We start from the raw sequence: 15,031 nt of genomic DNA on the forward strand, positions 1-15,031 counted from the left end.
TGTAATTCTGCAATGCAATTCTGACTCGCAACCACCCTGAGTTAGGCCAAATCCACAGGTTAAGGGTTGGTCTTTCTGTCTTGGCCTGAGTCATTTCACTCCAGCTCCTGAGTCATTTCACTAGCATAAACTATCAGGTGTGGTTCATTGGGCCCCACTGTGAGTAACAAAGACACTCCTATCACAGATTCCAAGGATTTAGAGGTTACCCCACTGGAGCTAAGACAAAGACCAGACCTATTTTCAGAGGCCAGATTCCTTACAGCTTAGAGAATGTGTGTATGTGTGTCTGTGGCTGCAGATGTGCCTGTTTGCATGCCTGCATGTGTGTCTGTGTGTTCATGTGTGTGTATGCACATGCATTCTAGTGCTTGTGCTTGTGTGTGTGTAGTGGGAGTGGTATTCAGAGTATCTTGTTTTGATCTTGTTCTAGTTCTGAGATTCGGGGATGCGATTTTATTTAGAGCTGATGGACTGCTTCCTCACCTTTTTCCTATTATTGCCAGAATTACAAAAGATTTTAGGAGGTCTGAATTTTAATCCCATCAGTTTCTAATTTGTGGCATATAATCTCTTTGGGCCTCAGTTTCTTTGTGTGCAAAATAAAGATGTTTAACCTGATTTTTAGGTTCTTAGCACAGACCTTCTAGAATCTTATCAAAAGAGCTATATGGCATGCTGAAACTAATGAGTGAGCTGGATCCAAGTTTTCTGCTATGTAAATTGATGTCCACTAGTTTCTTTGCTTTAGTTTGAGCCTCCCCACACATGAGGTTTTTGAGGGGAGTATAAGGTAAAGTAATTGGCATTTTTATCTATGAGGCAGTTAAAGAAACAAAAACTTGCTTACATTTAGAAAAAAAAAGTGCAGCTGTTTGAAATCTTTAGAAGATAGAATTATATTAGATGTATCTCTTTATATTTTTATTTATAGTTTCCAGTTTGTTTACTTTATAATTATTTTTATAATTTAGAACATGTAACTATATGTTATATTTAGAAGAATTGTATTAGAAAGGAATTATCTTGGAAAGTTTGGATATTTTGAAAGAAAATGAGAAATTGCATTAAATTAAATTGCATTAAGTCAAATTGCATTAAATACAAATGAATGATGATTATAATTCTGTAATGTTATTTGGGTAAGCTGCCTCTCCATATATCTTTTCCATTCTTGGGAATACTTCATTTCTACTATATGCCCAGAATTCTTATCTCATCTCCCGACTCCATTCCATGGACTAATGGTCCACAGGCCACACTTAGAGAATCACTGCTTTAGAATATCTCACCAGTGGGTTATTTAAGTTTGAGTGAGGCAAAAGCTGTGGTCATAAGGCCCAGACACCTATTTAAATGAGATACTCATCCTTAATGAGTTCTAGGGAAAGAATGTCTTGATGGACAATATCATTTTATTTTTTTGTAAATGAGAAACTTCATGATCAAATGTAGGAAAATGAAAATGAAAAGATTGTGTATCAAAGTCTGTATATAAGATAATCTTTAACTGTTTTTGTTTCTCTTAACAATTTTTTGGCTATCACTTGAAAATTTATTTAGGGTTGTAGGTTGAAATCAGCTGTTTCTTTTTAACTTTCACTTTTTTGTAAACATGTGGCCTGGCTAAGACAGTGAGGTGTTCAGGCTTTTGCTGTGGTCCAGCTGGTTTTGATCTTACTTGCTGTGAGATCTTGGGCAAGTTGCTTAATCTCTGACTTCCAGTTTTCTTAACAATGAGTAAAAGGTTGGGGGAGGGGGGATGAAAATAATTAAAGATAATATATGGAGTATGTATGCCTTCCATATGGTAGGTAGGTGCTTGCTCTGTGGTAGCTGTGAATATTGCTAGTAAGTTAAACATATGTACTGTAGCTATAGAAGCTAATTTTTCTTTATGGCTACCTGCTTGATAACACTTCCACTTTATTTCCCTGGGAGGCAGAAAAATTGAGTTCAAGTGTTGTTCTGCCACTGATCAGATGGATGGCCCTAAAAAAAAAAAGCATAAAGCCTAATTGGCCTTGGTTTCATTATTTATATATTAATTGTCATAATAATAGTGTCTGTGTTCTCTAAAATTCCTTTCAGCTCTAAAGTTCTGTGATATTAAAGGGATAACCATTAAATATAGAAATTTCTAATCTTGGCATATACAAGTTAACTAATGACTGACTTTTTTGGTCAGCTAAAATGTTTACCTTATAGACAAGAAGAAAGTTACTTAAATATTACTAGATTTACAGTAAATTTGAAAGAATTCTCCTGTTCCAAAAAATGAAATTGAGCTTTGAATTTTGATACCTACATCCCCTCTTTTAAAATAATTCTTTTACTTATTTTTGAAATTCAGCATCCTCGTGAGAAATTATATTTCATTTAATAAAGAATCCATGTTAATAAGAGACCATTTTTAAAAGACCTTGGCTTTGCTCTTTTAGAATACAATTATTTCTGATTTGGATCACTTGAGTAATGGTACCCCAAATTAATGAATACCACTTACGCTTGTTTACTTTCTTTCTGGACTCCAGAAGTTTTATTAATTTATTAATAAGTCTGGTGATTTGTGGTTTAAAAGTGGGTCAACCAGACATTAGATGCCTGCTGAAACACAGTATCACATATGTTGTGTTCTTGCCAAAAATATTTAAATGAGTCTAAGTAAACCTTTAAATCCAACTCCCAGCTTTTGGAAAATATAAGGACTAGAGGAATATATTAGACTAATACCACAAAGAAACAATAAGGCAAATCCAGAATGAAAGTCAATTTAATAAAAAAAAGAGGGGAGGATTGTTACAGATTAAATACTGAATTTAAACCATTTCTGGGTTATGGTGACTTTGACATAAGCTACATATTGCTCAAAAAGAGTGTACATATTATGTAAATATTTATTTTCCTTTTGCTGTTACTTTGTTTCAAAGACCATAAAACCATGTAGGTGGTTTTCTGACCAACAGTCCCCCAAGGACTTTGTAGACTTATCTGCACTTTAAAGGAGCAATCTTCTAGGTGTACTGAACATTGTGTAGTAATAGGTGAATTAAAATGTTTATAGTTACTTTTGGTGGGCTGTTTGTTAATTGACTGAAAGTCTGTAGACATTTTTATCATACAGGAATTTTTTTCTTCTCCCTATTAGTTAGGATTTTTGAAAGGTATTATGTAAAAACAGTAACTTTCATACCCTTCAGGAAGGGACTGGAAATGAAGTTCTGCTTTATTTAATCTCATATGTAAGATTATGTAATACTGCTGTTACTTTTAGCATTTAAATCTTAATGAGATTTGTGACTGCTTCAGATTCATAATAAAAGGGCTAGACCTGCACTATCCAATACAATAGGCACTAGCCCAGTGTGGCTGTTGATTACTTGAAATGTGGCTGGTCCAAGTTGAAATGTGCTCTAAGTATAAAATAATACACAATGGATTTCAAAGACTTAATACAAAAAAAGAATGTAGTATCTCATTAATAAAATGTTAATATTTTAGATGTTTGGTTAAATAGACTATATTATTAAAATTAATTTTGCCTGTTTCTTTTTATCTTTCTAAATGTGGCCACTAGAAAATTTTAAATTAGAAATGTCACTCATATTATTTCTATTTGGGCAGTACTGGGCCAGAATATGACAACTTTCCTATTACAATGGAAATGTGAGCTGAGGACTTCTGGTCTGAGGAAGATCATGGTGAAGGCATAGTTTTTAATTTTTTAATAAATCTTTTATAAACACAGACACTAAATAGAATCATAAAAGAAAAAACCCAATGACAGCCTATTCAAACCTTCACAAACCCCCAGAATATGGGCAGCTGGTATCATAGGACCCATTGAAATCTTGTGTGGAGAAGCAACTGTGGGGTAGAAGGAATAGGAAGGGCAGAGCCCAGAAACACAGAAGTTACCAACATATCCTCTAAAAGAGAGGGCATCACTTTGAGTGGGAAACGTGAACAATGAGGTAAGTCTACAACTGACAAAACTGTCCCCAGGTTGCTGGGGAAGGCAGAACAGACCACAGGGACACACTAGGAGTCTGCAAGGAGATTAGAAAGTGGTGGGGCGTACTTTAAAAATTGCAGAAATTTCCAACAAAAACTCCTTTTAAGGTCCAATTCTAAAGAAACCCTGTTAGAAGTAGACTTCAAATTGAGTAGACAGAGGCATGAAGTTTGAGAAGAAGAGAAAGTTTATATTCAAGTTAGGGAGGAATACATAGGAGGTTGATTTGTTCACAGCAGAGGTTGTGGCTATACCGAGAGGCCATGGTTTTAGATATTCCACTTTAAGAGCAGAGGACATGAATCCCCAACCCATGAAGCTGGGAAAACTGTCCAGGCTTACCTCTCCCCATTCATGGAAACTTCCTCCTAAATGTACATGAAAACCCATATCATTTGAACATGAGTAACAGAAAAGGGTTGCCTTTGAACCCCATAAAAATGTAACAAAAAAGATAAAAATTAATAGAATAATATAACAAGATGATGAAGGATAAGAGAAACATGGCCACAAAGTTGATGAAAACTGTAAACTGTGTTACAAAATAATCTGAAAGAAATTAATAATGTTATTGAACTGTGAATAAAACAACATGATTCAGAAACAGGAAAACTCAGAAATAAAAGAATTAATTAAATTAAAATTAAAAGAATGTTTGCAGAACTCTAGAAAGAATTAGGAAAAAATAATATCAGATGTAAGGAAAATGTTCAGAGATAGATTGTGGTGATGAACGCATAACTATGTTATCATACTGTGGACAGTGGATTGTATACCATGGATGATTGTATGGTGTGTGAATGTATTTCAATAAAACTGAATTTAATAAAAAAAAAAAAAGACACTGGAAAAAAATAATATCAGAATGAAAATGAAACTAGAAAGAACATAAAAAATAGGCAATACACAGTAAGAACAATAAGAAAAGAGAAGACAAAGACAAAATTCAAAAGAATTTGAAAGAAAATTATAAAAGACAGAGAAAGAATAATTAATATTGGTATAATTAGTATCTCTGAAGAAGCATGAAACAAATACTTAAAGCTACTGTCAAAAACTTTCCTGAAATAACACAAGGTTAAATCTGCATACTGAAAGGTCACATACAGACCTAGAATGATTAACACCAAGATATGTTGTAAGGAAGTATTGGGTTTTAAAGATAAAGAAAAAAGAACTTTGGGAAAACAGGCAAAAGACTAAGTTATATATATGGAAAAGAAAAGATTAGGATTAGACTTCTCAGCAGCAGTGTTTCATATCAGAAGCCAATAGAGCAACACATTTAAACTACTCAAGGATAATTAAAAAAAAAAAAAAGTGAGCCAGTGATTTTTATATCCATGACTCAAAATCTAGAAGCAATCGAAGTAAACATGACAGATTTTACTGCATAAGAAATGAAAACCTTCTACAGGGAAGAAACTATCTTAAGTAAAATGTACTAGTTATTTATTGCTGTGTAACAAATTGCACCCCAGATCTTAGGAGGTTCAAACATTTATTATCTCACAGTTTCTGAGCATCAGGAATCTGCCTCATATTCTCTCACAAGGCTGCAATCAAGGTGTTGGCCAGGATGCAGTGTCACCTAAAGGCTTGACTGGAACTGACCACTTCCAAGCTCATTCACATAGTTATTGGCAAGATTCAGTTTCTCACAGTCTGTTGACTCCTTGCCACATGGGCTTCACCATAGGGAAGCTCACAACTTAATGGCTAGTTTCCATCAGAGTGAGTTAAGAGAGAGTGAGAGTGGATGCATAGAATGAATGCCATTGTCTCTTTGTAACCTGATCTCAGAAGTGACATTCCATCACTTTTTCCATATAGTGTTAGTTAGAAGTGAATCAGTAGGTCCAGTCTACAATCCAGGGGAGGGAATTACACATAACTGAATATCAGTTGGTAGGGGTCATTGAGAACCATCTTGGCAGCTTCCTGCCAAACACAGAGAAAAGACAAGTGAAACCTATGAAAAAAAATATTTGCAAACTACATCACAAAGGGCTAATGTGCTTAAAATGTAGAGAGCTGCTACTGATGGAAAATAGATCAAAAAGTAGATAGAAAATGATCAAAAGATATGGACAGACAGTTCACAAAAAAATTGCAAATGATTTTCATTCTTGCTCATAACAGAAATGAAATCAAAAGAACATTAAGATGGCATGTATCTCATAGCTCTGCTGTTAGGATTGGCAGAAGTCCAAAAGTAGAAAACAAATTCTTGTAGACAAGGCTTGTAGAAAAATGGCTATTTTATATTGCTTGTGTGTTATGGAGAGGAATTTAACAGTATCTAGCTAAATTATGTATATATATATTTTTTACTCTTTGCCATAGCAATCCCATGTCTCAGATTCTATTCTGAAGATTCACTGGCATAAATATGAAAAGATGCATGTACAAAGCTATTCAGTGTGGCAGCTGTTACAGCAAAAGACAGGAAGCCACCCCAAATGTCCAACAATAGGGACCAGGTTGAATAGACTTAAGGAACATTCTTATCATGGAGTACTACTCAGTTGTAAAATGGGAAAAAGGACAGTATTGATGCAAATATAGAGAAATAGACTAGTGGAATAGGAAACAGAAGTCCAGAAACAGACCCTCAAATATATGGACTCGTTCTTGATTTATGACAAATGTGGCATTGCTGAGAAAGGGACAGAAGATCTTTTTAACAAATGGTGTTGAGTCAGTTGGGTAGCCAAATTGAAAAACATGAAACTTGACCCCTAATGTGATACACAAAATCAATTCCAGGTACAGCGTGGTTTCAAGTGATAACTAGAAGATCTCACAGAATATCTCATGACCGTGGGGTAGGAGATTTCTTGTTAAAAACACAGGAAAGTGCTGACATTTGAACTGTATCAGAAGATACCTTTAAGAAAGTGAAAAGACAAGCCTCAGAGTTTCAGAGGGTATTTGTAACCCATATCCAATAAAAGAGTTAATATTCAGAATAATTGTTTATGTATGTGTTTGTGTGTAGAGAGAGTAAGGGAACTACAAATCAAAAGAAAAATACAGATAACTCTGTAGATAAAATAGGCAGGAGACTTGAACTGGCACTGCACAAGACAATATCAAATGGTGAGTAAACATATGAAAAGATGATTACACTTATTAGTAACTGGGGAGGTTTAAGTGAAACCGTAATGAAATGCTACTACATCCCTACTAAAATGCTATAATTAGAAAGACGGGCAATGCCAAGTGAAGGTGAGGTTGTGACACTTAAAGCTCTCATACATGATAGGTATGTCAGTGCTACAGTCATTTGGAAAACTGGCCTTTTCTCCTAAAGTTTAACATATGCCTACTCCCTTGGGATGACTGTTGCTGCAAAGGAGAGGCTAGGCCTCCCTATAATTGTGCCTAAGAGCCTCCTCCCGAATACCTCTTTGTTGCTCAGATGTGGCCCTCTCTCTCTAGCTAAGCCAACTTGAAAGGTGAAATCACTGCCCTCCCCCCCTACATGGGATCTGACACCCAGGGGAGTGAATCTCCCTGGCAACGTGGAATATGACTCCTGGGGAGGAATGTAGACCCGGCATCGTGGGACGGAGAACATCTTCTTGACCAAAAGAGGGATGTGAAAGGAAATGAAATAAGCTTCAGTGGCAGAGAGGTTCCAAAAGGAGCCTAGGGGTCACTCTGGTGGGCACTCTTACGCACAAAATAGACAAACCTTTTTAGGTTCTAGTGAATTGGAGTAGCTAGCAGTAAATACCTGAAACTGTCAAACTACAACCTAGAACCCATGAATCTTGAAGACGATTGTATAAAAATTTAGCTATGAGGGGTAACAATGTGATTGGGAAAGCCATATGGACCACACTCCCCTTTGTCTAGTTTATGGATGGATGAGTAGAAAAATGGGGGAAGGAAAAAAACAAACAAACAAAGGCACCCAGTGTCCTTTTTTACTTTAATTGCTCTTTTTCACTTTTATTATTATTTTTGTTATTTTTGTGTGTGTGGTAATGAAGGTGTCAGGGATTGATTTTGGTGATGAATGCACAACTATGTAATGGTACTGTGAACAATCAAATGTATGATTTGTTTTGTATGGTATGTGAATATATCTCAATAAAATGAATTAAAAAAACAAAAACAAAAAACATATGCCTACTCACTAACCCAGAAACTTCCTTCCTAGAGAACATAAATGTATTTCCATATGTACCAAAAGATGGGTTCATCTTTTTATAAGTCATTTTAATAGTCAAAAGCTGGAAACAGTCCAAATGTTCATCAAAAGTAGAATGAATTGATGTTACCACATATTCATATAATGAGTTCTATATAGCAATGGAAGTGAATGAACTACAACTACACAAAACAACATGAATCTCACAAACATACTTTTGAGGCAAAAAGCCAGACAAATGAATATATACTGTGTGACTCCATTTGTACAACATATAACAAAACAGACAAACTTATCTGTGTGATTAGAAAGTCAGGGTAATAGTGGTCACTTTTGTGGAGGAAGGTGCTGGTAGTAATCGGGAAGAGGTCATAGGGAAAATCCTGGGATGCTAGTATTGCCCTATTTCTTTAACTGGGTGGTAGTTACATGGGTATGTTTACTTTCTGTAATTCATTATGATTTGTGTAATTTAAGTTCCATATGAATTTAAAAAGTTATAAAGAAGGAATGAGGAAACTCTGCTGATATGGAGCGATCTCCAGGAAGTGACAAAAGTAAGATGCAGCACACTCTTTATATCATGCCACATTTTGGTTTGATTTGTAGTCACCTCTTTTCTTTGACCTCTCAGGTCATCCCTGACTAATGACTAATTGACTAATTAACCAAGTCTTCACTCCCTGTAACTCAGTATTATGATATTAATTCTCATCTCTGTGCTTCTAGTCCCAACTTTTCACTTGTTTCTTTGTTTCTAACTTTCTGTGTAACAATTCTTAATTATTTCCTGGTTGACACAAAATCAGCATGTCTATAACTTAGACTCATCTCTCTTCCTCCCTCATATCTAAATAAACTATCCTAATCTTTCTGTTTCCATTGATAGCTTCACTGTTCTCCAAACTTGAAATATTTGAGTATTTGAGTATCCAATCTGTATCTAGATGTTGCTGATAATTTCTTTTCAGCACTTGAAAATGTTTTATTTCCATGTACAAAGTTACCATGCTACTATAGGGTGCTTTCTAGTGCCACTGTCTTCACTCTGTTACCTGCAAATACCATGTTGCTAAAATGTCATTGAAGAAATGTTCTAAAATTACATAGTAATCATGGTTGCACAACTCTATGAATATTGTAAAAACCACTGAATGATACACTTTAAAAGAAAAGAGCAAATTTTATGGTATGCGGCTTACATCTCATTAATACTTAATAAAAACAAAAAAAATATTGAGAGCATGTAGTGATTTCCTATCAGATTAAAGCTTATTGTTGGTTTTAGTTTGCCAGACTGTGATGACAGATACCACACAATGAGTTCACTTAAACAAGAATTTATTGGCTCATGGTTTTAGATGCCAGAAGTGCCAAATCAAGGCGTCTGCAAGACCATGCTTTCTCTCTCAAGTCTGTAGTGTTCTGGTGGTGGCTTGCCGCAATCCTTGGGGTTCTTTGGTTTTGTATCTCTGCCCCCAGTCACATGGTGATGTCCTTGCTCTCCTTGTCCTTGATCTCCTTGTATTGCTGTGACTTCTGGCTTCCGGTTTCTTTTCTTTATAAAGTCTTCAGTAATAATGGATGAAGACCCACCCTGACTCAGTTCATCTAAGAAGATCCTATTGACAAATGAGTCCACACCTTAACTGATACTACATTTTCAAAGGGTCCTATTTGTGAAGGGTTCTCACCCACAGGAACGCATTAAGATTAAGAACATGTCTTTGGTGGGGTACATAATTCAGTCTACCATAGTCATCATTATATTCAGCCTTACTTTCCCTATCCAGGCTTATGCAGTCTGTCAATATACAGGCCCTCTAGGTAGTCGAACTCCTTGATGATGACACCTTCATGTTATAGTAAATACTTTAATTTATAAGGTTGATAATCTTATGAGAATAGTCAAAGCCAAGGACGTTGTTCATTGAGGAAACTTGAGTGGAGCAGAATGATTTATTCAGAGTCAGGGCTGGTCAGTGGTAGAGCTGATGTTTGAATTTGTTTAAATGTTTATTGAGCATCTTTTATGTACTAGGCACTGTGTTAGGTACAGTTTTATAATCATCTCCCTATACTCAGAGAACTTATCTAAGGTGCTTATTTTATGACTTTTCGTCTCTGCCTCCTCGCCTTTGCTAGTTGCCTTACATTCTATAGACTACTTCACTGCTTTAATTTTTATCTGTGCTGTTGTTTTCCTTCAGAGCTCATTTAAATTCTTTCAATATGCAACTTTTCCTCTCTAACCTCATTTATAAACTTCACTTGGAATTCTTTGGAACTGGACCAATTCTGTATATATCTGTAACATGTCACTTAATTCTCCTTTAGTGGGTTTGCATGCATGTTTATCACCCCAGCTGATGTGAAAGCTTCTCAAGGGCCTAACTAATTATCATCTATAATTTTTTAAAGTATTATCTACAGTTTTTTCCTCATGGTGCCTGGCATAATACTGAACCCTTAGATGCTTAGTAAAATTAAGTTGAATTGAATAGGAAACAAAGGCCTTGTCCTGATGTTTAATCTACTGTCTAGTTGGGAAAACCAAACATACACAAGGGACACATGCCATGTACAATTCAAAAACAGTATGTCAACTGTGCAAAAGTGAAAAATGAGTAAGTGGTCCTGATGAGTTGTTCTTCTGTAGTGTGACTGAAGGTCACAGTTATCTCTGATCTTTAGGCACACTGTATCCTCAGTAGCTGATACCTTAGCACCCAAAATAGCTTTACTAGATAGCGGTTAGGCTGATTTGGGGCCTAGTATTCTCTGAGGTGGAGACAGCACTCCACTTAATGGCCTCTCATCTAGTATACTTTTAATGTTAGTGGACTACTAAAGCACGTATTGTCTCTGTAGGGTAGTGAACCATTCCATACTTGAATATTTTCATAACCTTTGTTGTAGATAAAGGTGGAACAGTGAAAAAGCTTAAGAGTTGTAAGCAAAGTAATATGGAATTGGCATTCTTTGTCATGAGAGAATACTGTTTAGTAGAGTTCTCTTGCCACTCAAATATCTCACTTGTACTATTGATTTTATGTCCGTTTAGATGAGTGTCCTATATCTCAGTTAGATCATAGTCATCTATTCATTTCAAAGATCATCTGTGTTTCATTTTTGAGTAATAATTATTGTTGAAAAAAGAGAATTAAGCACACTTAGTGTTTTTTATTGTTGTTGTCTCTAAAGGCACAGTTGGTGGATCTGAAATCTGAACTGACGGAAACCCAAGCAGAGAAAGTGGTATTGGAGAAAGAAGTACATGATCAGCTTTTACAGTTGCACTCTGTTCAGCTTCAGCTTCATGCTAAAACTGGCCAAAGTGTTGACTCTGGTACCATTAAAGCAAAATTGGTAAGTAGTTTAGAGGGTGACATATACTTACATGTATTTTGAAAGGTGTAGAGGACAATTTTTAATGAGGCTTTTTTTTTATTATTAGAGGTAGTAAGTGCTTATTGTGAAAGTGTAGCAAATCCAGAAAATGTAAGGATGATCATGATGATTATACACAATCTCACCATATGTAGATGATAACTGACAATATTAATAACTGATACTTAGAATATTTTTCCTGTTTAAAAATATTTATATAAATATATTTAAAAGGTATGTGCAATTATAACTTATAAACTATTTTTTGATGTTCTGTATCACTTAGGATTAGATTCAGCTGCATATAATAGAAATCCCAAATACATTGGGATTAGTCTTGAATAATAAATGTTATTTTGTACTCAATAAAAGAAGCCTGACATAGGCAGTCCAGAGCTGATATGGAGATGCTACAGATATTAGGGATCCAGGATCCCTCTGTCTGTGTTCTGTCATCTTTAGCTCATGGTTTCTATCCTCAGGATATCTGCAGGCTGGAAGAAGGAAGTATCTAGGGGAACGGCAAAAGTATGGTTCCTACCTCTGTTAACCTTCTTTAAAGAACTTTTTATAAAAATTCTCCACAGCAATTTCTGTTGACATCTCATTGCCTGTCCCTAGCCACATGGTTGTTTCTTAGCGGGACACACAGCCACCTCCAGTTAAATTGGAGTTCTGTTAATAAGGAAGAAAGGGAAAATGGAGTTGGGTGCCAACCAGCAGCACATTCTTTCTTTTGCTCTTAAATATTTTAAACATTTTCCCTGGCACTGAATGCTTTGTAATGTCTACATAAATGTTTAATTGTAGGAATTTTCCATAATTAACCACTGCCCTCTTATTAATCATATAGGTTTTTTAAATAGAAATGTTTTGTTTCATTTTGTTTTTGTCTCATTTCATTTTAACCTCTTATGTATTGAGTATGTATGTACTATGCCCTAGACATTTTGTTAACTATCAAGGACACAGCAATAAATAACAGATGTGGTTCCTGCCCACACATAGCTTAGGAGAGACAGGAGACGAAATGATGTTGATGGTGAGAGGAATGCATACCTAAGTTTTAAGTTTTACTTGTTTTCAGTTAACTCTGATTAATTAGTTCTAAGTAGAATGTGGTGAATATATTATGATACAACGTATTCACAATGAACTGTGTGAATCTGGAGAACTGGCTTTTATTCTTTGCCTTGCTACGTGGGTAGCAGTGTAAATTAGGACAATTACCTTGCTCTCTGGCTTTCAGTTTCCTTATGTGTAACATGAAAGTCCTCTTAACTTCTGAAATTCTATGAATCTGAGTTAGAAGTTTTCTTCTATTTAACTGAAATAAAAGGCCATAACTGCTACTTTTCAGTATTTGATATTAACTTTGAGAAATAATCTGTAATTCACTAGAAAGGAATTTGAAGTTTTAACATTAGATTTGAAACAAGATGCTGTAGTGGAATGACCACTGAACTAGGTGTGTTGACTGATCTGGATGAAACAAAACTTTTTATCTAGTATTATAAATGCAGTTACTGTTTTTTTATGCATTTACAAATATATTTGTTATAGTGAACTTTACACCAAAACGATACTCAATATATGGGAATTTTCCTTGTATTCAGTTATATGGGTATTATACCACTAGATAAATACATTTATTTGATGTCTTTCTAATTATGAAACTTTTTTCTTATATCTTAAGTCTGTCCCCTCTGTGGAGGAGCTGGTAAGTTGCCTTTTCTGTTTTGCTTTAATATGTCATGCTGAAGTGTTTTTAGTGTTTTTGTTTGCATAATACACATTGTCACTCTTTGTGTTTGAAAGTGATGTTTATGATAGCAATTTTTGTAGTGTGCAAATACCAGAAAAATTCAGTGAGTGACTCATGGCTCTTTTCTCACTGCATGTTGTTGTTAAAAGATTTTTCTTTTGTTTGTAATTTCTAGCCATTATTTGAAAAGCCCATTACATTTTTTGCAACTTCTGAGCCTTGTAACTTGCTCAAACCACTACTTCAAAAGAATTTCTACTTCAAAATTAGTTTTCCCACTTGAGTGTATAGAAGGTATATTAAAAAGGCCTACCTTTTTTTCCCCACTGCAGTTTCTATTTGAATTCATTTCCAGAGAAGAAATGTACATGTTGGTTTTTTATTCAGCATCGCATGTTTTATTCCTTTTCAGCAGTTTTGAGAATAACTGTGTGGTCTTTGAAACAGCTGTATTTTGAAACTCAATCAGATTCCAAGTTTTCTGATGTCTCTGCTTTTGAAAATATACTGTTTGAATGTACAAATACAAAAGGAACCTCTTGGTTGTTACTTAATAACAAACAGATTAACCTAAGAAAAAAAAATTTTCTTTAAATCTAAAAGTGATGAAGTTCAATTGTCTTAATCCTATTCTTATGTTCATCAATTAATTTCAGGATGAGAATTTGTCATATTTGTTAGTGATTTGAATCATTAAAGCGGTAGCTTACTGTGTGTCTCAGATTTCATATATATGGTATAAATAACTCACTAAAGTAATTGAAATAGATGATGCTTAACATAAAATTTCTTTAGCCCATAAACCAAAGAAATCTTTTTCTTTTAGGAACTCTTTTTCTAAAGCAAACAGTATGAACCTCAATAAGTATCATAAAAAGGTTCCTCTTGAATATGCTACCAGCTCTTGTAGGAGATAGATTCAGAACTAAATTGAGATTTTAATAATTCCAAACTTGTTGTAAGGGAAGATTCTAGATTATTCTTCAAATCCTTTAAAAACAATATCTAGAAATAGTTTTCTAATGTTCATATATTTTACAGAAGTTGAAAAAGCTTACTTAATCTTTTTGTTTTATATACATATACAGTAGCAAATATTTTTAAGCAAAGAAGTGATGAATTTATCCAGCATTTGTTGTTGTTCTTGGTTTTAGCTTGTATATAGTTTTTGTTTCTACTGTTATGGTATTTGCTGCCTTGTGTTTGAAAACATCATATATTGATAGAGGTCAAAACAAAGGCAGAAGGTTAAATTAGTCCAAAATATATTCCTTGAGTTGTTAGAAGTGTGCTTATATTTGTTTCTTAGCTTCTCAATGTGTAGAATAAAAGGGGGAAATAATTACTTGGAGCCATCGGTACCTGTACAATGAAAACAAAATCATTTGCTCAAGAGAAACAACTTTTGTTGTGCTAAGAGAGATTTTTATTGAAGTCCTCATGAAGGGGGCATCATGGTGTAGTTGAACAGTGTCTCCCACATCTCATTGACAACTGTGCCCACATTTTTGTAGGGCTCTTTATTCTGGAAGTAAGTAAAAGCAGCTCTATTTAGGATGAATGCAAGTTTGCAATGTTTGAATGATATTCGTGATCCAAAAATAACATTTAAAGTATCTGTCAGGGCCTGAGCTTTTATTCAACTCTAGAGGGGTTTTGTTTTGGCCACACTGTTTGTGTTTGTGTGTGTGTGTGTGTG

General features: G+C 34.8%; 1 protein-coding gene across 4 annotated transcripts in view; it reads left to right on the forward strand.

Annotated features, from left to right (window-relative positions):
• The window catches only part of GOPC (golgi associated PDZ and coiled-coil motif containing), a 60,964-nt gene that overhangs the window by 21,999 nt on the left and 23,934 nt on the right, over nucleotides 1–15,031 (forward strand). For 3 of the 4 annotated variants that reach the window (XR_005217925.1, XM_037843446.1, XM_037843443.1), the window contains exons 2-3: nucleotides 11,382–11,546; nucleotides 13,264–13,287. Coding sequence is in view for 3 of the 4 variants with exons in the window: in XM_037843446.1 (XP_037699374.1) it covers nucleotides 11,382–11,546; nucleotides 13,264–13,287 (189 nt within the window). In the remaining variant the exon portion in view is untranslated. The remainder of the gene's footprint in view (nucleotides 1–11,381; nucleotides 11,547–13,263; nucleotides 13,288–15,031) is intronic. The other variant, XM_037843445.1, reaches the window with a different exon arrangement.

The sequence above is a fragment of the Choloepus didactylus genome, chromosome 7 (assembly GCF_015220235.1).
Source record: "Choloepus didactylus isolate mChoDid1 chromosome 7, mChoDid1.pri, whole genome shotgun sequence".
Taxonomy (NCBI): Eukaryota; Metazoa; Chordata; class Mammalia; order Pilosa; family Megalonychidae; genus Choloepus; species Choloepus didactylus.